This window comes from Cornus florida, unplaced genomic scaffold, assembly GCF_030987335.1.
Source record: "Cornus florida cultivar Cherokee Brave unplaced genomic scaffold, ASM3098733v1 CherokeeBrave_3.0.0_Hap2_Chr07, whole genome shotgun sequence".
NCBI lineage: Eukaryota > Viridiplantae > Streptophyta > Magnoliopsida > Cornales > Cornaceae > Cornus > Cornus florida.
This window is the reverse complement of record NW_026775577.1, coordinates 33,123,093-33,148,098: the sequence shown is the minus strand read 5'-3', so window position 1 is coordinate 33,148,098 and position 25,006 is coordinate 33,123,093. Positions and strand designations below refer to the sequence as shown.

Sequence of the window (25,006 nt, the reverse complement as noted above, 5' to 3'; positions counted from 1 at the left end):
AAAGTAGGTAATATAAATTTATAGTCTAATCACTCATTCTTTTATTCACTTCCTCCCTTCCTTTTCTACCTTTCAACAAAACAAGACAAGCCTACGCATGGATTAAAATTTTTTAAGTTCGATACGCGGTTCGTATCGATCCGGTTATACAAGTCCATTACTGATTTAGCTTTGTGGTGGCAGTTCGATTTTTCACGACTCTGCAGGTTGTGTCTTGCATATGGCAACAGTCTTTTTGCAGAATGTTGTATGTACGGAGGTGGCAAAAGCCATGATTCTTAGACAGGGCTTGAAAAAATTGTTGGAAGGTGTTTTAAAATATATGGTCCGTTTTAGAAAGATTTTCAAAATATTCTTTAAATATATTAGTTCATTTTTTTATTGTACAAACAGCAAATTGCCTAGTTCGAGGTTCAATGGCCACATTTTAGAAAGATTTTCAAAATATTCTTTAAATATATTAATTCATTAAAAATTGACTGCCCAACCACAGTTTGACCGTGGATGAGAAACACCACTGTGAGCCACCTCATCTTACAAATTAGGCTACCAACAGTCGTCATTCATTGAGCGAGAAAGTCCAATTTTAAGACTGACCTCTTCCGATAGATGAGAGAAAACAGTAAAACACAGAAAAATAATAAAAACGGCATTATCGAGACATTTTGTCAAAAATCATCTAGTTTTGATAAACAGTTTAATGTTGCTGGACAGAATGATATTGGCATTCTGCCATCATTTCTCGAAAGAGTTCACCTAGTACACCATTTTTTTCCCTTTCTTGAAAAGAAGGTATTTCCAAGGCATGATTAGTGCAGCATCTGCCCACAGCAGCCCAGATCAATTGCATCTTACGGCTACATTTTGTCGGGAAAATTGGCAGATATTGCAGCAATTCCACAACAAAGTTCCTTTGAAACTCAAATTAAAAAAAGAAAAAGAAAAAAGATGTCTACGGATCAAAGAAATGAAGAATGTATTGATTTGGGTACAAACATCTAATCATTTCAGTTTTTGATCCATCGTCTCCCTCGTCTGTGATCCCTGATCCACTTTGTGGCTACCCATTTCTCCCCTTTGATTACCGGACAGCTCCCGTGCAGTGACATCTGCAGTAGCATACAATAACGGCAACAATCAGAAGCCAATAAAGTAGTGGTGAATATAGAAATGAACCATGTTTATCATAAATCTCCAGAACAAGATTGCAACTCTTGCAAATCTAGATGTCCAGAACATTTCCAAAGTAACACTAGTGATATGCTCTCACTGTCGAAAATTATACTTATCATCGACTCATTTTTATATACAGATGCACAAAACAGAAAAAAGCATAAGATATGTTCTTTCCTCATGCGTCTCTAGTGTATGAACTTTCAATGAAATTTTAAAAGATAAATTTCGACTATAATATCGGGTGGATGTATTTATACAGCAGTCACTTGACTGACACTTTGATCAGCTCTTCAAGCAGACTCAACTCATGCCAACTTACATCTTACAGTGCTATCATTAGTCTTCTCTCCATATGACACAAACTATTTAGATTGGAATCACCACGTCTATTCAAATCTATCTTATTCAATAATCCTCACTCAGTTTGCACCTCAATTTTTGATGTAACTATTCCTATCTTCATTATCCGTGCCTTCGTCCTCTGTATGGATGAAATCAGTCACATAAATTCTCCATTACCATTTTTTTCTATTATATACTATGTATCCTCTAAAATATAATGTTTCAAAATCATTTATAATTTACTTCATCCTAGGTAAGTTTTGGTCGGCTCCTATGTCAATTACCTTCTATGCAAACAATTCTTCCTCTTCTTACCGGTGCATTTTCAAATTTACGTTGTATATTATCATACCACTTAAGTCTACTTTCTCTAATTATATCATAGGCATTATTCTTAGTTTCACCCTATTGTTTTTCATTTTTCAACACCAAACACCCTACTCCATACAATATAGCTGGACTAATAACCATAAAACATAATTGGGCACGTCAATGTAAATATTCCTCTCAGTGACCAGATCATTTATTGTTTGTCCAACTTTCTTCTCCATAAAACATAACTGGACATGTTGATCTATCATTTTTGCTCACAAATATTATCATCATCCATGCCTTGGTCCCATTTGATTGGGGTCAGCCAAGTTTTGCTTGCAAGTATAAATCGAAAAACTCATATCTCACACACACAAAATCAATTACCTTCTCTAAGACCACAAGAGTTGTAGCTTAGAAGTACTTCCTCACCTTCCAAATTAGAAGGTTGAGGGTTAAGTCCCCCAAAAGGACAAAAGTGGGTGTATGAGTTTCTTGACAGGGTAAAAGAAAAAATAAATGAATAAATAAAATCACCTTTGCTAAGGAAATTTACAGGGCAATGCTCTGGTTGGTGAAGAACTAACTTGTGACACAATACCTATTTTCGCCTCACTTTATTGCATCCGCTCCATGCGAACGCAAGGCTACGTACATTTGACCCTCCAATGGTGGGAGTCTCGTGCTCTAGGCTAGCCCTTATATATTTCACAGTTTTCTCCATTCACAGAGATTGCAACAAGGGTCATGATCATTCACTTTGGATTTATACAAACCTACTGGTATAATTCAAAAGGTTGCCAACTAGTTATCAACTAATCATTTACGGAGTATATATTATTTGGCCAATTTGCATTTTTTATTATTATGTATTCAGATAAAGAGGATGATACTAGCTTTTTTTGATAGCGAGAAGAAACACTCACCCGATCAATTGTACCATTTGGAAACAGTGAATAGAAAAGAAGCCCATCCCCTTGGCGCGGCTTCACTTTCATACCAATACACTTGTGAAAATCGTAGTTTCCATACATGTGAAATCCATTCTGCAAAAAAAGGATATGGTGACCGTCTTTTATTTGAACACATGTTCTTGCCCACATACATAAACACATCCTCATGGAAAATGAAAAAGAAAAAAAAGAAAAAAAAAATTGGGAAATAAGGGTCCAGTCCTACCTTATAAGGGAACATTGTTTCTCCACCTTCTTCAACATCAGATAAATATAACAAGAAAGAAGCAATCTGCATCAAAGTAAAATTGAGTTTGATGTTAGAAATCTGCAGCAATCAATGGCTCATTAGTACTGTGTTTAAATCATCAAAAAGAACTATTATGACAACTTCTACAATTCTATCAATGAGTTTTACCCCATTAGTTGACCGTTCAAATTAGTGATCCTAAAGGAAGGTTAACACAAGAAAATGCAAATATATCAAACAATTTAGTCTCTTAGCAACATTAATTTTTTATTTTTTTTTCTCGTCTCAAGACGAACTATAAAGATAGAACCGAACATCATATTACATAATACTTACTGGAAAAAACAATGGACTTACAATAACAATAATTATCTTATCTGATTGGTTACCTAGAAAATATAAAAAGGAACTTAGAAAATATATATATAAAGGAGATAAAAACAAAGTACTTCATTTACTGCTATATGGTTTACCTTGTTGGATGAAAGAAAAAAGTTTCAATATCATTGAACTGAGGAGAGAGACAATCAAGGTCAAGGATATATGAATATGATGATGCATTACACATTGCAATGATTTTTTTTGATAAGTAATTACACATTGCAATGATAATCATCAAATGTCGCAGTAAATTGAGTTTGTTTGAGATGATTACTGTTATTGTCACCAGAGTAGATAGTAAACCTTAGGAATGGAATACTCCTTCACAATTATATTGAAAACAACTATTTTCATTGTAAATCTCCAAGCAAAGCATCAGGAAACATATTGTCAGAATTATCATATGGTTCCAGGCTTCCTAAAATTTTTCATAGAATCGGTGTGTGGATTATATAACTTGCAAGCTTCCCCATCCAATCTTTTTTTTTTTTTTTTTGATAAGTTAGAATTTTATAAAAAGCGCTCAAAAGGGGAGCGCATCCCAAGGGAACAAAAACAGGCCAAAACAGCCATCACATTTTCAAAGAGGCCAAAAAATCAACAATTTCATCTAAAGATCTATAATCTCTACCTGAGACCCAACAAAAAAGAGTGGAAACAATAGAGAACTTAAGAAAAGAAATAGGCCTCTCCTTCCCCTCAAAATATCTCCTATTCCTCTCAAGCCAAATACACCATCACACACAGAGAGGAGTAGCCCTCCAAGCATCACGAACTTGGCCCGCCACAAAACACCCTCTCCAAGCCTCAACCAGCTCTCTAGCGGAATGAGGCATGACCCACTGGAACCCAAACAAGCCAAGCATCAAATCCCAACAATCCTTAGCCATGGAGCAATGCAAAAGAAGATGGTCCCCATCCAATCTTGAATATCAAAAAGACAAAAGTACTCAGTGACAAGCAAAAAAATGTTATAGATAATATGAATATATATATATACACACACATATATTTTCTAAGCCAACTTTTATAAACCAAACAATAATATGAATATTTAACAATGTCCATGTGTCCTTCTGTTCAAGAATTTAATATGTCTAGCTCTTGGATAGAATACCAGAACCTAGGGATGACAATTTCTTCCACTCTAACGGGTTTCCGCCCCTCCCCACCCCTAATGGTACCAGTATGGGAATCATTTTGTCCCATAGGGACGGGTATGAGATATAGCAACAAAACCCGTATCAAGTTCGTGTTTTGTTTAGCCCGCCCAATTATATGACAGTATTACAGTTTTACCCGTATACCTATTAACAATTACTAAATTATCCCTATATATATAAGAAGGAACTAGGGTTCTAACATTTCATCACAGCCGCTCAGCCGCATTTCTCACTATCTCATCCTCATCTCGCACTATTTCATTATCATCTCACATGATCAACCTCATCTATCAGTCCTTCGCACAACCATACATATCACTGTTCCTTACCACTCAATCCCAGACGATCAGCTAACGTTGTTGACCGTGGACCAGACGATTGGTGACAATCTTCCTCTCTCTTTGTTGAGTTTTTTATCCTGATGTTACAGAGCACCTGGATGTTGTGTATTATTTTGTGTTTTTTCTTTTATTCTTTTTCAATCTGAAATTGTGCCATACCTATTTTCTTCTTTCTCCTCACCACATTGACAATAGCTTTTACAGGGTTAACTAACTCTTCCATTTATAAATGAGGATGGGTTGCGAGAAGGAATCCGGGACGGGACAGTGTTTTGCTAAACGGAGCGGGGTAGGGTTTAGGGAAACCCAACCCATTGCCATCCCTACCAGAACCTGAAAGACATATCCAAGTCCAGCTAGCATAGTATGGGATGCCTGCGCCGATACAACACATGACAAAGTATGGGATGTGCCCAACACACTAACCCAAATTGAAGAAACAAAAACTCAAATTTGATAGCGAAGGAGAATTTCTATTCCTAAATAGATAGAAACCCCAACCACATGCCATTAAATTAAAAACAACAATATTTCAAACGTTACACTACTTATATAATACATATGTATTCAAATGCATAGTACATGTCTACATACCTGTATCCAACTTTTGGACACATTTTATCATGTCCTAGGATTTGGAATTAAGGGATGTCCAACACTTGGACACACATTTGCACCCAATTTTCGTACCCAAATCCATGTAACATAATAGTTTTTATAAGACAAATTTCCACATGCAGTAAACAAATGATTTATTTTTATAGGAAAATTTCTACGATCAGTAAATACACAATCACTCAAAAAGTATCTATAATTTTAATTAACGTGTACCCTTTGGCTTTGTTGTTTGTCAACAGGACTGAATGTATCATAATGACAGCTAAACTTCTGCCCAACCTCGTAGCTCAAGACAATGAATTCCTGAAACATGATGATATCCTCAAAATTTAAATTACTCGTAAAAAAAATTAGAATCCCCTGAAATGAAAGGTTAACTAATTCAATTGAAAAGACAGTAATATAATTACATATTTAGCAACAAAAAAAAAAACTATGGAAAACACTCGGGTGAATGCAATTCATGGCATTGATTATTTAGAAAACGGGCATGGTTTTTTTTCCTGGAACTGAACCGCATATGGCTTTACTATTTAGAATGCAATAAGATGTGTTAGAAAATATGAATATTTAACATATACCCTCTCTAACAATGTAGACTATTAAAGGAGTTAGTTGATAACATGGTATTAGAACCCAATGGCTTTCCCTCAGGGGAGTTGTATTCAATATGAAAAAGGGCTACAACAAGGCTTGCCCTTAATTAGATGTTTGTCCTTGAGAACAATACTTATAAAATCGTAAATAAGATAGATGGTGGAATATCAGGCACATCAACCTTTTAGGTCTCTCTTCTTCTCCTTTTATGTTTGCTTGTACAAGTTTACATGCATTTTGTTTACCTGTCTAATTGCTTCAACGCGTGCAAGATGAGGTCATACATGAAGCAGAGTATGAGAGCTTGAAATATATAAAATTTGGAGCATTTCTTAACAGCTTAAGCTTTTGGACAGCTGGTTGTCTAACATGGCATCAGAGGAGGACAACTGGTTGTCTAACATGGCATTAGAGCAAGGTCTCCAACATGAATCTCATCGCTTGAATCTCATCCTACCATGATGGATATGATTGATACACATGCTTCACCTACTCATGTTAGTTCTGATCATATGTTGGGTGGCGTTTTAGATGATATAAGCAATTAAGCTACAACTTTTGTAACCACATAAACTTTGGGGGGAGTTGGTGCTCAACAAGAAGCATTGTTGACACCATAAACTGAGATATGCTCCATGTTTCCAACAGCAACTGTGATTCAAATGCTTACTGCAAATATAAACTCCATAGCGCAAAAATTGACAGGAACAGACATTTAAATGCATTTCCTTTACTCCATTTCATGAGAGTAACTTTGCTATGTATGGAAAAGAGATCACAACATAGGGAAAAATTTCCAGAAAATTAATCTTGACCTAAATATCATGTGATAGACAATCACCATGGACAAAAAAATCCCATTCCTCTTCAAATTGACCACTGAAGTAGACGAATGACTTGAGGCTTGTGAACAAATTTCTATGAGAAACACGTTCAATAGAATATTTTTACGTAAGATTTGTTGGTTCTCATTTTCTCCCTATAAAAACAGCATACTAAATTTTAATTTAAATATAAGAGACATTTACATAGTTATTTTTTATATGCAATTGAATGATTAACAAAACATAGGTTGCTTGAGGGGTTCCCACCCTGCCATTTGGAAATGCTCTTTCCTTGTCATCTTGGTCAACGCCCATTGGCATGTGCCAAAGCCCTAGCCATGCTATCACGAGCACTACTTGGAACTTGTAGAGGTGTCCAACCCCTCGTGCAACATAAAATTACATAATTTAGTGCATAATACCAAAGCTCATTGTTAATGCCATACATCAAGTCAGGATAATTGCAAAAAAAACTTGGGCGTGGGGGGGTCTCAAGTTTGCAACAATTTGTTATATTAAGTTATGGAGGAAAATGCAATTTTTAGGTGTTGCTTGATATTAAGTAGTGAAAACTGAAACTGGTAGTTCCTAGATTAAGTACGTATGGAAATGCATAATTAGCTGCCATTTAAACTGGAAATTGTACATAAAGATAATCCGAATGGTAAGAGATCAATCCATCACCGAGTAATGAACAAATTCAGTGGAAGATGCTATTAGTTTTAAATCTTAACATACAAATATACGTTTAAAGTTTTCAGTTCTGAAAATCAGCAACTCTAATTAGTAATTCAACTTGAAGTTTCTCATTGCCGAATTTTCATTTTTATCAACAGCACCTAAGTCCTGGCAGTAGGTTTATTTTCTTTCTTACACTGCATTTACAAGGAGCAAGTGTCATGCTGGTATGTTTTTACTTTCTTACTCGGGGTTTACAATGACCACGTTGTGTGAAGGTCGCTCTGGTTGTGCATCTTTGATCAAGGATGTGGCACTTTGACTAAACAGCATATGAAATTGCATGCAAGTTATGTTTGACAGCAAATATGAACTTATAAAAGCATCCTGACATTTTTTTTTTTTGCGATGAACTCATATAAAGGAAAAATAAATATTGTAACCTATATCTAAATCAGGGAGAAAAAGAAGTGGGAGAGCGGAAAGATAATTATTAACTAAACAATAAAAAGTACCTCTCCATGGCTTCTGGGAATCATTGTGGCCCTTGCAATTTTCTCCTCGATGACATTTAAAATCCCACTTTTGTCTTCAGATGCCCTTATAAACATGCCAGAGCTGATTGAAAAGAGAGGTAAGAGCTAATAGTATTGAATATCTATCTTAAATAGGTTACTTGGAGAAAATGAATTGAGTAAACACATTTAGTGCAAGAATATTTTTCCATCACACAAGTATTCTAAAGAAAAAAAGATAGAAGTACTTTGTGTGTGCACCTGTGTGCATTTATTTACTGTGTAGGAGATCATATGAAAACATTATGTACCTTGTCCTGATTCCCTGGTTAGTTTCTACTATTTGTCCCTCACGTAATACCACGGCCGATGGTGTAAGGCGGTTCTTTGCCATTTTAATTATGCTTTGGCATTGTTCTGCAGTTGCAAAATCAGGAAAGTACACTGCACGTGGTTTCCAGCTCAAAACCTACATAAGGGGGAAAAATTTTGAAGATGGAGAAGTAAGTAAATATATATATATCTAAACCCCCTCCAACCAGTGAGGGAGCCAGGAATTTATATCAGGGGGCACATTGAACATAATAGTTTTTTTTTTTTTTTCCAAAACAAACAGTGTAGCAAGACAGCAAGCCATAAAATAGAAGTACAGTAACAAAGCAGTAATCAAGATTCAAACAGAATGTCACAATTCACAAAAAATTGCATCAAATAAAAATTCAAAATAATAAATACAGACATTAAGTTCATAAATTGTAGTATAAATTTGAAGAGGAAAAAGAGGGAAAAAATAAAAAAGCAGAAAATTATGAAGGCTGAAAGCTGTTCTTGTAATGAGAAGGAAGCTGTAAAGATAGTCTTTAAAGGCAATGAAAGCTGTAGGACAAGAGAAACATTATATATTTTTTAGGCCTAAGCAAGGGCATGAGAGAGAAAAATCTTGTTTCCGGGCATATCGATGGGAATAAGAGTAGGTGGTATGTGAGGCAATTACTTCCGGTAGTGGATGCTCGTGGATCAGAGTCAAAACTCTCTTTTTGGAAGCGAAGTCGTAATTTATACCATCCAAAAGGTGCTCCAGCCCAAATGAATAAATAGAGAGAACCGTTCTTTCCTTGCGTTTATGGTAAGCAAGTGTATTAGTTCAGAACACTTTTAAAAAACGTCAAATAACTGGCGAGCATGAGAGATGCACATATATCATACATGAGAGCAAGAAAAAGAAATTTTAAGAAGAAAAGAAAAATGCAAGAATTTGGGGAAGGGTGGGGGGTAATCAAGGTTTGACTAAAGAAGGGGAATACAAAATTATTTTAAGGGAAATGAAGAAACTTGAAGAACAAGAAGAAGAAAGAGTAAAAAGGAAAAGAAAGGGAGAGCTGGGGAAATTTTGAGAAAAGGGAGATTTTCGGGCATTCTAAAAAATTTCACAAATTACATACATACAATATAAAAAATTCAAGGGGCTAGCTGCAAAAAATCTTGAGCACCACCTCAACACCCGCACCCCCCCCCCCCCCCCCCCCCCCACACCCAAAAGCTGGTTCCATCAGTGCCTCGAATAGTAATTTTTTTTGCAGAGAGTTCCGCGTGGCAAGTTAGCAAAACGAATTTAGTTTAAACTGCATAAAAGGGTACCATATGGACAAATATTTGGCACTGGAATACATCTGAAGAGATCAGATCATATAACCACAATTATATCACTATACTTGTAAGTTGTAACGAATCAAAGAAATGGCATTCTCTCTCTACAATCCCATTTATTAGTTATTTTTTAACTTGGCCAAATTTCAAACAAGTTGAATCTTTTTTAATGGACTCAAATCAGTAGAAGTATTTATATCATGAAAATGATCTTTAATGTTTTAAAGCAGCATTCAAATTTCAAAAAGTGTGAAGAGCATAGAGAGAGTGAGGACGGAAGTTAAAATACAGAATCAACAGTTCTAAATGAATATCTGAAAATTGCATTGAAATGCAAAGAAAAAAAAAATGGTGTTTGCTACATCTGTTATAACTTAAATATTATGTTTTGTGAGAAGGAAGACGGGAGAAGGAGTGAGGAGAGGAAGAATGGAGTAGCTTCCATTGTTTGTTTGGTAGATGTCACACCCCTAATCTCAAAGATCTGGTTAATGAGAAAAGAAGGAAAATAAAATAAAGGAAACGAATCCGAATTTGGAACCGAACATCTCAATACGGAAGCAACCTCACACCGTCAACCCCTAAGGTTAACAAGATCCCAAGCCTCACCATGGTGGTGAACACCAACATTCCATTTTAACCCCACAAACATTTCTATAACAAATGAAAGGATATAAATCGAACAATTTCACACATTAATCCGTTCCGCCCTTTTTATAGAATGGAAAGAAGAGGAAAGGAAGTAAGAATGTAACTTGGTACTCCACACGTCTAAAAGAACCCCTAATCATGATTATTGACACCATTACTAAAATACATTTGATATCAATTAAAACGAAAATGATAGCATATTTCCAAATAAGGTAAAACAAGTTGCAATTTATCAGGAAAGACAAAAAAGAAAAAAAGGAAAGGAGACCAAATCTCGTTTCCAAACACCCCTTTTATGCCCTCAATCATGCCCAAGATAACCCATTTTAAGTCCCTTAGGAGCCACCCAAACAGCCCCTAAGCAATCACCTTGCAAAACTATTCAAAATAGTTCAAACAAATATTAGCCCCACTTGGACCGGTCCATTTAGGGTGGTTTCAACATCATGTACACAACATACCCCAGTGGATGGGTCCATTATTTTTGGACCGGTTCATTTAGGGCAGTTTGTTTTAAACACTTAGAAAATTTCCAGAATTCTGCCTTCAAGCACCATGGACATGATCTGATGGCCCAAAATGAACATTAACAACCCCAAAATACATAGGAAACATGATGAACATGAATTTAAACAAATCCCAGAAGATGATACCCCAAATTAAAAGCATTAATCCAAGGAAAAATGACCAATTCTCATACTCTTGACTTGAAATTTAAGGTATGCGAAGAGATTGGCAGGATGGAAGAAGCAATACTTGTCTAGGGGGGGGAAAGTTACGCTTATAAAGAGCACTTTATCGAGCCTTCCCACATATTTTTTATCTATGTTCCAAACTCCATGCTCTGTTGCTGCTAGGATTGAAAAAATTCAAAGGGATTTCCTTTGGGGCGGAAGGGGCGAAGTGTTTAAGTATCACCTTGTCAAATGGGAACAAGTTTGCAAGCCCATGAAGTTGGGTGGTCTTGGTATCAGAAGATTGGTTCCCTTTAATCAAGCTCTCTTGGGTAAATGGCTGTGGCGGTACGGGAGGGAATGACATCTCCCTTGGTGAAGACTTGTCTCTTGCCGATAAGGGGAAGAGAGTGGTGGTTGGTCTACCCGTCTAGTTTCTCTCGTGGGAGGAGTAGGGGCGTGGAAATCCATTCGGAAGGGATGGGTTGCTTTCTCTTCTCACATCAGATTAAAAATTCGTGATGGCAGATGTGTTCGTTTCTGGGAGGATCTTTGGTGTGGAGACTAGCCTTTATCTAGTACATTTCCCAGATTATACAGTATTGCAGTTGATAGACATGCCTACGTAATTGACTATTATCAGCTTGATAGTAGTGGGATTACGTGGGACATGCATTTTCGGCGTTCTTTTCAAGATTGGGAGTTAAACAAGGTATGTGTTTTTTTGGATTTGCTGCATCGACAGGAGGCAGTTGGCAGAGGTAGTGACGATTTGACATGGATTCCCTCTTCCCATGGTTGCTTCGAAGTTCATTCCTTATTCTTATGTCTATCTAATTTTGATATTGTTGATTTTCCGTGGAAGACCATCTGGCGTTCTATGGCTCCAACTATGGTGACATTCTTTGTATGGACTGTTGTATGGGGTAAGATCCTGACAATTGATAATCTAAGGAAAGGGGCAACTGTTTTGTTAACTGGTGTTGCCTATGCAAACAAGATGGTGAGTCAGTTGATCATATTCTCATGCATTGTCATGTGGTGAGCAACTGTTGGAATCTTATTTTTGGTGTGTTTGGTATGCGTTGGGTTATGCCTCATTATTCTAAGGATTTGATTCATGCTTGGAGAGGATGCTGTGTGAGAAGTGGTGTTCGCGATTACTGGAGAATTGTTCCACATTGTGTTTGGTGGTGCATATGGAAGGAGAGGAAAAGTAGAATGTTCGAAGGGAAAGAGTCATCCACGGCGATGCTGAAACTTCACATCATTCGCTCTCTTTTCAGTTACGTGAAGAGGAAGTCATGTTCCTCTTCCGACGATTTAATCATTTTTTTGGATTCTTTGGGGCCTTAGACCCCGGTTCCAGTTTTGTATAAGGGACGCGTTCCTCAGTTGAACGCCTTCTTATTTAATTATTACTTATCAAAAAAAATTAGGGTACAACTTAGGAAATTAAAATACTTGACTCTAATGCACAAAACCAACTTAAGTATGATAGATAAACCTGCTAGCACCTCATTATCTTTAGGTACTCAAAATTGAAAATATATGCATATACATCCCTTTACCAAATTCAAACGTCTAAATATCACTAATCACATTCAGTCATACTAGGTTCATGAACCAACATTCCTATTCATCATAATTGACTTAAAATACCATTTAAAACATACCATTGCATCATTAAACAAGTTTCCACCAAGGGGAGCATGAAAACAAGAATCGGTTCATAGCGATCATAGCTCCATTTACATATTCGTATGTGACAACAAAAGAGAAGGAAAAGAGTAGGCTTACTATTTATAGAGGGGTGGAGGACAAGTACAACCTGAAGAATCCAGCTGTGAAGAGGATTCTACAGGAGGTCAAGGAGATGCAGTCAAACCCTTCCGATGATTTCATGAGCCTCCCTCTCGAGGTTCTTCGTTCTATATATACAAAACCCTAACTTTTTATTCTTTGTAATTCCATTCGACTTGATCCTTTAGGGTTATAATTCAAGATCTCAAATTTACATTCCTTAATTTCACATTGAATTGAATTAGCTGTAAGGATTACGGGCAATGAAAGTGGTAGGGCAGAAGAAACATTATATCTTTTATAGGCTTAAGGAAAGGGCATGAGAGAAAGAAAAATCTTGTTTCCGGGCATATCGATGGGAATAAGAGTAGGCGGTACGTCAGGCAATTCCTTTCGGTAGTGGATGCTGGTGGATCAGAGTCAACACTCACTTTTTGGAAGCGAACTCGTAATTTGTACCATCCAAAAGGCGCTCCAGCCCAAATGAATAAATAAAAAGAACGGTTCTTTCCTTGCGTTTATGGTAAGCAACTGTATTAGTGCAGAACACTCTTCATGAAAGGTGAAATACTGGTAAGAGTGATGCACATATATCATACGAGTGTAAGAAGAAATTTTAAGAGGGAAAGACAAATGTGAGGATTTTTTTTTTTTTTTTTTTCGGGGGTTGGGGTGGGGTTTGGAGGGGGAGGAGGGAATCAAGGTTGTGAGATAGGAGCTTGAATTTCGCGGCCTTTAAACAAATCAGTAGCCCTTGAACAAGAAACTGCATTTAAACCCTCAGCAATGGTGTAGTTTGAAGGCAGATCCACCACTACATCCCATGTTGGAGTTTCCAAGAAATCAGCTAGAGGTGAATCATCATGAGACCCATGATAATACTGGAAAGATTATGAGGAACTTAAGTGATGGAAATTGCAGCACTCGAACAGCAACAATGCAGCCAAATGATGGATCAAAACCATCTTTATCTAACATGGCTGACCCTGAAGGAAAGAGTGCTATGGCTAGCAAGGTTAATGAGAACCTGCTTGGAACCTACAATACTGATGATCTAAAAGAGGACGAAGATAATGTTCCATCCATCTCTATTGCGAGACAGATCCTTGAAGACCCTAAAGTTGATGGCGAAGATGGGCGACTCACATCTAATTTTCAGATGCAATTTCTTTGTGGAAACCAATCTCAGAAGCCTATTATTGATGGCAGTGGCAGCCCAAATGTTGTCTCCACAGCCATGGTTAAGCATCTCAAACTCTCCACAGCCCAAATCCTTGAAGACCCTGAAGTTGAAGACGAAGATGGGCAGCTTAACTCTAATTTTCAGATGCAAGTTCATTGTGGAAACCAAGCTCGTAAGTATATTATTGATGGCGGTGGCAGCCCAAATGATGTCTCCACAGCCATGGCGGTGGCAGCCCAAATGATGTCTCCACAGCCATGGTTAAGCGTCTCAAATTTTTCATCAAACCATATCCACAACCATTCAAAGCGGCTTGGATAGATAGTACTTCTATTCCCAATCTGCCAAAAGATGCGGCTATTGGAGTAGATACTTGGTGTATATTAGTGGGCACTGCAAAGAAATGGGAGCATGCTTGTGCCAAGAAGTAACAGAAGCTGGTTCAAATATCCACCAACTTGGTAGAAGAGGTCTGGAAAAACCAACTGCCAGAAGAAACTACTCCTGTAAGTGATGAGCTAGAGGGGTCTCGCGCATCAAAAGAGCATTTTAGAGGGTTAAGTTTTCCTACTATTTCCTCAGTTCGTCCTAATGCAGCAATTATACATTATAAACTAGAGGAGAAAACATGTTTAGGACTTGATCCAAACAGCATTTGTCCATTCGATTCGGGAACAGAGTACCTAGATGGAACCAACTAGGTTGCTCTTTATGTTCTTGCTCGAATACATTCGTAGAAGGATAGCCTTGATTTTCGACGTGGTACTGGCCATGGGGTTGGTATCAGAGGTGATGGGTCAGAATTTAGGGATGGCAAATTCCCCATCCCCGCCGGGGCCTCGCCCCGTCTATAGAGGGGATGGGGATCCTTTTAGCTAAACGGGGACGGGGATGGGGGCAAGTTATGAATCCCTGCTGCGGCCGGGGGAGGGGGCGGGGATGGGGTAAACCCGCCCCGCCCCGATTAAGTGTGAAGTTACTAATATATCCTTACATATAATAATTTATTACTAAATTAAAATAAGAAAAAATGTGTTTTTTTTTTTAATAAAAAAAATTATGGGGCCGGGGTCGGGACCGGGATAAGGAGTCGGGGTCGGGGGCGGGGGCGGGTATGGGGATGGTGGCGAAATTTTAAGCGGGGATGGGGATGGGGATGGGGAATGGAATCCCCGCCCCGCCCCGTTGCCATCCCTAGGTCAGATGCTGATTTTGTTCTGGGGTTGCCTAGAATTAGTCGAGGGCGTGGTGCTATAATCATTGTTCTGGATCATTTTTCGAAAAAGGTGCATTTCCTTCTGTGTTCTAAGACTTCCAATGCTATCCACGATGCCAAACCTTATTTTCAAGAAGTTGTCTGACTTCATGGGTTGCACAACACTATTATTTCTAATCGAGCTCTAAAGTTTATGTGTTGTTTTTTGGTGCAAATTATGGAAATTGCTGAATACAAGACTGAAATTTTCTTGCTCTTTTCACACTTATGAGCAATTTCATCCCTTTAACTCATCAGAGTCGAGTTTTTCCAAGCCGGAGAGAATTGGTAGAGAACAGTGGCAGTAAGTAGAGGACAGTGAAGCAGACTTTTAAAATGTATAAAAGGCGTGGGAAAGAGGATCCTAGAGCTCAAGCCTTGATTTGGTATTGTTAGGTGAAGTGGGGTCCACTTGCAGTCTTGCATAATTGGGGGGATTGGGTCAAATTACATAATTTTGGTAAATTGCATCAATTATGGTGAAATTGCATTATTGTGGTAAAGTGCATCAATTAGATCAAATTACATCAATTAAGTTATTTGTTACTTTTATTATGCTAGAGTCAACTTTTGATTACCTCAATTGTAGGGTAATCCAAGGGTCATCAGTTGTTATAAAAAGGATACCATGTAACTCTCATCATTAAGTCAATGAATGAATAAAAAATATCTTTTGAGATTCTTTGTGAGTGATTCACAAATTCTGAGGTTGTGAGGCCTTCCCTAGGTGTGATGCCTATACCCTATTGGTGTGATTCCAATAGGTTTTTGTTTTCTGTTAGTGTGATGCCAATAGGCTTTTTCTATTAGTTTTCTGTTGGTGTGATGCAAAGAGACAGCTCTTATTCTATTCTCCTTGATTTCCTACATTTCTACTATCAAGCCTCCAAATTTCAGAATTTTCAGACTCTGAATTCTTTGAGTTCCCACCCTTGTCCTACATCAACTGGTCAAATTTTTAGAAAAGGGAGATTTTAGGCATTCTCAAAAATTTCACATGGCAAGTTATCAAATCGAACAGGGACTGTTTCAGTTTAAACACGTAATGGGATAAAAGAGTACCATATAGACAACCATTTGGCACTAGAATACATAAGAAGAGATAAGATCATGTAACCACAATTAGATCATTGTACTTGTAAATTGTAACGAATCAGAGAAATGGCATTCTCTCTACAATCCCATCTATTAGTAATTTCTTAACTTTGCCAAATTTCAAACAAGTTGAAGCTTGTTTAATGGACTAAAATCAGTAGAAGTATTTATATCATGAAAATGATCTTTAATGTTTTAAAGCAGCATTCAATTTTCAAAAAGTGTGAAGAGCATAGAGAGTGAGGAGGGAAGTTAAAATGCAGAGTTAACTGTTCTAAATGAATATCTGAAAGTTACATTGAAATGCAAAGAAAAAAAATATGGTGTTACATATGTGGGTAACTTAAATATTATGTTTTGTGGGAGGGAAGAAAGGGGAAAGAGGAGAGGGAGGAATGAGAGGATACAAGTCATCTTTCTGTCACCGCCAATTTGCTTATTTCCAAAACTCAAAGGAGAGGAAAGAAAAATCAGGATGTTTATCGGATAAAATCGGAAAGACATACTTATTCGTGAGTTACCTAATTTCATATGAATTGATACAGGAATTTAAAGCATATAAAGTATCACCCTTTTGAATATGCCATTCGATCTGCCGGCTTCTTTTAGTTCAAATGAAGAAAGGTTCGACGGAGGTTCATTCTCTATTGTTTATCAATTATGCCTTATATAGCTTGGGGTGTGATGGTAAAACAATATTCAAAACCTCCTATTTCTTTCCCTCCTACCAAATATGGAACATGTCACCTGTTTTCTTTCCTTCCAGCCACTTTTTTCCCTCTAACCAAAGGGACTACTACCAAGTACCAATTAGCATAATAGTCCCTGCAAGGAACTTTATTGTTGCGAACAAGCATCTCCATGTAAGAGCTACTTGAACACATAGTGGACAATAGCTTTAAGGAAGCATACATTATGATGAAGTCATAGGAGATCATTTAAAAGACAAGGCAATTGCGCAATGGGCTAGTTAAATTTCAAATATCGAACATGTTGAACTGCAAAACTGTTGAATAGGCATGTTGGAGTGCAAAATGAAAACAATTAACCAATCTTTCTAAGCAATGAGCACTTTTGACATAAGTTCTTGCAATGATAATGGATATGTAACAATAAAAAGGGAGGTTGGGGTGTGGGGACAATGCATTTTTAGAACCAACCACAAAGTTACAATTTTGTCACAATTGATCATATGGTACTACACAATCAAAACAAGCCGAGAGCTTTAGCATGCAATCAAGAAGCCCACAGAACAATGTCATAGACCAATGACATGAAAGAAACAAGAAAACACTGCTTTTTTTTTTTTCTTATTATTATTTCCCTTTGTAGCTTGATTTCAACTAATATTCAGGGGGAAAAAAAATGCCAACTAATAATTCGCGGCATAAATTAACTTGATATCAATGTTTGATTGTAGTTTTTCTCTAAATCCACTTCAAGAATAGTTTAACACTGTGCTCTTCTCGCTGAGATAGATCATGGTTTGTTAAAAAATTACACTCGTTCAAATTACATAAGAACTGTATACAATAATTTTGGTATCGGGTAATATTTAATGATAAAATGTGATACAAGTACTAGGCTAAACTGCAAAACTAAACAGCGGATTTCTAGCGCGAGCATTGCTGTATCTAATAATTCTACATTTGCCACACTCTTGAAACATAAAATAGGACTCACAAACCACTTGAACTCAGCATACAACAATCCAATACTTACAAACCATTCATTCCTACCAAACCACAAGTACACAATAAAACATATCATATATGTATGTAAATATATGTGTGTGTTGCTGTCTCGAATAATTCTACATTTGCCACACTCTTAAAACATAAAATAGCGCACACAACCCATTTGAACTAAGCATAAAACAATCCGGTACTTACAAATCATTCATTCCTACCAAACCACAAGTTTAGAACAAAACCCATCATATATATATATATATAACTGAAGAGATCAAAATCAAATACCTGAAATGGGATTGATGTAATCGAATCATCTCCGCTCTCACCGTGAGGCACCGGAGAGAAATGTCTCACCTCATCGGCAGATTCCTGTTCAACGTGAGGCAACGGATCGAAATGTCGATCATCATTGACCAATTTCTGTAACCTTGGCCTCGGCCGCAAATTATAGCCATGCTGTCAATCAATTCAATAACCAAACAATAGAGATTATATACACACAACTAGATACATAGAGAGAGAAACAGCAATGCATTTGAAATCGGTCGATGAGGAGAGACATTTGGATCCATCCTCAACAATCTAATCATTCTATGATGAATACTTCAATTTATAAATCGAAATTTCAGCCACAATTTAGTGAAATAATGGTGATAACTCAATTTAGCGGAAGAGTAAGCAAAATTGCTGGACCTACTGGTTATTAATGCATGAGATAATGCAGAATTGCTGAACCTACATTATGAACGATTTAAAAATTTACATCTACCTCCCTTAAAAATAAAACTAATCTACGCAGACCTATTTTGCTAGTACGGACCATCAAATAAATTAACTGAACTGTTTAATTTATTAAAATACTCTTAAGTTATTATAATAAATAATTGAACTACCTATATTCCTTTAAATATATATATATAGAAATGCTAAATTTGACGACAATTTTTCAACCCGACTCAGAATCGACCGACGTCGAATGCGTAAGTGGCTCAATCTCTCTCTCTCATACTCGGTTCTCTCGCTATTCTCTGAACTATTTCTCCATCCCTAATTTCTCAATTCTCTAAGAAAAAAAAAACATATCAATTCTATGAACTCTTTCATTCTCACTCCATTCCCAAATCTTTCGCAAAAATTTGGAGCCGCCATTCAGACCTGTCATTTGTATACCAGCAAACCCAGGGCGACCCTCTCTCACTACTCTCTCTGTATACATAGATATATATACTAAATAAAACCACGTGCAATACACGTAATTATAACTTAATTATATTTCGAGATAGTAAAATAACTCAAGTGAAAAATAAAAATAATTTGGAAATCAAATGGAAAAAGAAAAAATTAAAATAAAATTAAAAATAATTGATGATAACTTGCAAATAAAAGTGCTTAATTAATTTGGTTTATGCATTTTTATAATTTTAGAGTAAAATAAGTTCAAAATTTTAAGTTATCAATCATTATTCGAGCACTATTTGATTAATTGACTATTAATCTCTAAGATAAATAAGAATTAAAACTCACTAAGTCAATCATTAATCTTAATATTCTTGTGGTATTTGTAACCGAACAATTGAATAATATAATTTTATTTCGCAAAGTAATGAAAAAGCTATTGAATCAATTATACAAGAGATTTATTATATCAAATCATATGACGTATTAAAATATAACAATAACGTTTATAAATACTATATATTTTCATATCAATAGATTTCAAAACTTTCAATAAAAATTAAATAATTATATCTGCACGTCTTATATCTATTATTATTATTATTATTATTATTATTATTATTATTATTATTTTGTTTTATATGATTGAAAAGAATACAATATACATGATAACATATTATATAGAGACCTATAAATTTGTTTAGACACACCGGAATTTATTTTCCAAACTATTAAAATTCATCGATAGTACGTAAATAGATTTTTGTGAAAGAAAAGTATATAAGAGGCTAAAAATAGATGATATAAAATAAGTATTATGATTTATTCATAAATTAATAGACAACTACAATTTGTCTGGAGAACATATAAAAGGGTTGTAGATTTTTGTGAAAGGAAAGAACATGAAAAGCTTAAAAAAAAATAGATGAAAGAGATTGTATAGTCACAGTTAAATTTATTTGTAAATTGAAAAATTTTATTTACAAGAATGTTATGAGCTTTTTATTGCGTTGGTTGAATAAACACAACTTTTAGATTTTAATTTAGATAGACGTTTATTAATTTATTATTAATATTGGTAATTTATTATTCAAAGAGAGTGTTTAGTCTAGGATTGTAAAACTTCTCTCAAATTACGAAAGAATCTAGCAAAAATTTGTTTTTGCACTGCTTGATGCAGCATAGAGTTTAAATTTAGTCAATCAGTCTTAGCAGTAAAGAAAAAGAGTGAAAAAAGAAAAAGAGTTTTAGTTTATGACACTTTCTTTAAAAAAAAAACGTGACTTTCATGTGAGTTTCTATTAGAAGAATATGATGTATTGGGATGAAATAATTTTTCGTTAATGGAAGATGATATTCATGATTTTTTTTTTTTTTTTATAAAAAAAATCAATAGAAGTAAATACAAATTAGCTTTTGATGATATATATACACACATATATATGTATATGTAATACGCATATTACAAATATATATACATATATATATATATATATATTAATTTGGTCGAACTAAATACCCTTTTTTTCTAAATTTAACTCTAAAGAGTTTCTTAATTTTTCAATATTCTTAATCCTAAATCTTCATGAAACATACTTCCAAAAATCTTCATGGAAGAGACTTCCAAATATAAATAATGGAATCATAAGAATTAGGCAAAGCATATAAAAGAACAAATATCTTAAAAAATTAAACATGAAAGGAACGAGTTAAACAGAAAAGCAACACGGAATAATAAACACATTATATAAGCTGGGAATGAGAATTTTTTAATTAAATATAATCAGAATGAAGTTAAACCGAAACATCTAGTTATAGCATAATATAAATACTATAAATAAAGCATTAAAAAATAATAATAATAGTTCAATAAAATATCAATAAAAATATATTAAAATAAGAGAGAGTAAGAAACTTCTAGCATGTTGGAGAGTCTGGACTATGAAATGCTTCAAAATTGTCACATTCATTGAAGAATATTTATCAAGTCTTCCATTATTATGTTGCCCATAAATTCAAGATAAATATATATCTCGAGATAGTATATTGTTTGCATGGACGAGGGAAGTTAGGTTAGAAAATTATTGGATTACTCTACTATTTATAGGCCATTGCACACCTATTCATGAAAGGATATGTCTTTTCCAGTTTTACTGTTAACTTTTTGAAAACCAATTTGATGCACACTAATCAAGGACGTGATTCCAACAAAAGCGGTTCAAAGGTGACCCTGAATAAAACATCTAATAATTTTTCACAAAAAAATTTGCATAGAAAGATGAAAAGAGAGAGATAGAAAGTGTATAATTTAGGGCGTTGAAATATCCGTTACTTTTTTTATATGATCGACCCATACTTTCAATAGTTTTGAAGAATCAAAGCACGTACTTTTTCAAAATAATAATAATAATAAATATAAAATAATTTAAATTGAGAGGTGATATATTTTAACAGGACAACAACTCTTCCTGAAAGAAAATATGTTTAATATAAAAAGTATTTGAGTTTGAAAGAAACTCAAAATATATAAAAGTCTGAAGAATTTTTTTTTCCTTTTTACAAACCAGTGCTAGTAGTTAAAAAGTGTATTTTTAAGGAATATGTTGAAATCGTAAACGGTGCAACATTTTGGAATAAAAAAGTGTATAACAACGTAGACGGAAATTGAAAAGTCACGTAATAATATTTTTTAGTTAGATTAAGTGTTTTAAAATGTATATAAATATTGTAAATTGAATATGCTTTTATAGGGTATATAGGTATAGGCACACACACATGTGAGATATATATATTGTAATTGGCAATTTTAGATGAAATTTTTTTTCGCAATTTTAGATGTCAAAACAAGTTATGATCGAGTTGTAATTTCAAATTACCATATCAAGATCGACATCGACTGCGAAATTTGGAAGATTGTTCGAAGATGAAATACTGAGATTATCGAAACAGGAAAGAACAACACATTTAGGAAGTCATTTCCCACTTAGGACATAATACCTACATGGTATGTTTTTCGAAATTACCAAAAACAGAGTTTTCCAAGTCATATTAGAATTCTGTCAAGTGGGAACTGGCACCAACATTTGGGAACCGGTTCAAGAACAAGGGATTCGAATAACACCATTATGTCCATTTGGAACCAGTTCCACATATTGGTTACTGGCACCACTGCTGTTTCAGATTAAGGTAATTTTGTCATGTTCTGTTTCAAACTTCCTAGTTGGTTTAGAATATTACCAAAAGTCCTATGCACGAGTTTTCCTTTATTTTATGAAGGATTGGGTCTTTGAATATTCTACATAAACCTTCATATATATCTAGGTTTAGTAACCCTTAGGAATATTATTTTTGTAGAAAATCCAAGTTGATTTCTCTGTCAGTCTTTCTAGAACATACACATAAACACAAGAGTGAGTTCAGAGTGTTGTTCAAATCCTAATCGTGATCAAAGTCTTCCATCTACAACTATCAGAGAAAAACATATCTACTTCTACATTAAATTCAGATATTAAAGAACAAAAGTAAAACGATCACACTTTGAAAGGGTCAAAGCATTCGAGGAGTGTTATTTGATCTACCTGTAACCTTTTTACAAAGATCAAGAATAAGTATGAGGTCAAGTGTTGTTAGACTGGACGTCGCAAAGCTAGAGGATTGTCAGTGATTGGTGTTTGGTAGAACAATAGGGTGTGAGCCTGAGTTAAAATTCAGTGTACTTTGTTTCAAACATAGTGGATCGGTTTACTTTGGACTGCACAATCTACGAGGTTTTTCTCACGCAAACAATTGGTTTATTTTACCAATTAGGGTTTCCTCACTAAAAATCTAACTCGGCAATAAATTTCGGCGAACCACCACCATAACAGTGATGAGACGAAACTTACCTTGCTCTCCATCTTCAAAACCGTTGCCGCCATATCTCAACCACCACCCACCAACGAACCACTACCATCAATTTGGAACCGTTGACATATATTCACAAGGTATCATTACTCCAACCTAGAATAAGAACATGTAAACATATATTCACTAGGTATCATTACTCAATCAGTAAACACTAAGCACATCACGAGTTTCGTAACTGTTTAGGTTTTGTTTGTTGCAATTTGATTAACTAGGGTTTTCTGATTTGCGAAATTAAATTTGGTTTAATATATCTGGGTTGCTATTATTTGTACAATTTGGTTAAATGATGCAATCTGCATGTTTGTATACTCTCAATCAGTAAACACTATGCAGATCATGAGCTTCAAGATTGATTTAGGGTTTTTTGGTTGAAAGTTCATTAGCTAAGGTTTGTTGATTTGCTAAATTAAAATTGGTTTAATCTATTTGGGTTTTTATTATTTGTGCAATTTGCTGAAAGTGATGCAATGTTGCATGTTTGGAAACTTAATCAGTAAAGTAGTAAACACTAAATAGATCATAAGCTTCATAACTGATTTATCTTTATTTATGTAATGACCCGGTCATTTTCCTTCCTTTCATTTTCTCAGATTTTCATGGATATTTTTTTTTTCTGTTGATATTTTTTTTTCTGAGTTAAGTTTCTTGTCACATAATGTCGTCTTGAGTGCTTCGAAATGATTTCCGAGACTCTTTTCCTTGGATTGACTACTTTTTTTGAGGACCGCGTCATTTTCATATTTTCATTTTTCGGACGCTATTCATTTTTCATCATTTTTCCTATTTCGACTTTTCCCCGTTTGTCACTTTGTTGGCATAACCACACTTTTTGTGTTCAGAGTTGGTTTTTGACTTCACGTATCTTCATTTTAAGTGGTTTTCACGAAATACGTATCTTTACTTTTGCAGTAAAGTACTCTGGTTGCTCCTGGTGTCCGTAAGGGTATAGATGCACGGTTCTTCAGAAACATTTTCTTTTCTTGGTGTGTTTTTTGGTAAATATCTTTTGAAGATATTTTATTTTAGGGGTTTTTAAGAAAATATTTTGGAAAGATATTTTCATTCTGGGTTATTAGTCCAATTTTCACTTTTTGGAGGGGCCATTGTGCAATTAATGAAAGTTATTGTTAAATGTCTTGTGTTTGAGCCTGAATTCTCGTACGGAATTCATTTTCACTTTTCATCGAGTCGTGTACTCTTAGAATTTCCTTTTGGTCGTTTTTCTCCAATTTCAGGGTTTCTGACCCTAGTTGTCGCCAAACTTGTTTGGGGCATATCTCTCTGCTCGGGACTCGGTTTTCGACGCCATTTCTTCCGTTGTTCATTTTTTCTCATTTTGGTTCTTTTTCGTTCACGAAGTTTTTCTGTTTGAGCTCGTCTGGGCGAATTTCACTTTTCCTGACCTAGCGGGGCCCGTTCGAGGCACTTTTTGAGTTTTTCTATAAATAGGGGGTCTTTAAGTGAAAAATCAGATTTCACTCTCTCTCTCCCCTCTCTTAGCCGGATTCCATGGTAACCAAGGGCTGCCACCTTCTCTCTCCTCTTTTGAACCTCTTCCCCTCAGTAAAACGCCGTAGTGCCTTAGTGTTTTATGTTCGCCTTGGCGAGGCCTTCGATTCCACTGATTGGAATCTCATTTTGGCCATTTCTTGAGTTCGAGTTTGAAGTCAAGTTGTGATTTTGATGGGGCTTCCTTGGGGTTCTTATTCACCGTGTTGTCCCCGACAAAACCTAGAAGTTTCGTCGGATCCAGAGCGGTTTCATTTCGGTGG

At 35.4% G+C, this 25,006-nt stretch overlaps 1 protein-coding gene across 1 annotated transcript; it reads right to left on the bottom strand.

Annotated features, from left to right (window-relative positions):
• Positions 1–653: 653 nt before the first annotated feature.
• On the bottom strand, positions 654–23,245 carry LOC132316545 (probable prolyl 4-hydroxylase 9). The gene is made up of 8 exons (XM_059815021.1): positions 23,213–23,245; positions 18,438–18,611; positions 8,462–8,619; positions 8,151–8,253; positions 5,750–5,839; positions 3,010–3,075; positions 2,757–2,876; positions 654–1,109 (listed from the first exon to the last, which is right to left on the bottom strand). Exons 1-8 carry the CDS (start codon positions 23,243–23,245, stop codon positions 1,008–1,010), a joined length of 846 nt encoding a protein of 281 aa, XP_059671004.1. The 3' UTR covers positions 654–1,007.
• Between the last annotated feature and the right edge of the window lie 1,761 nt (positions 23,246–25,006).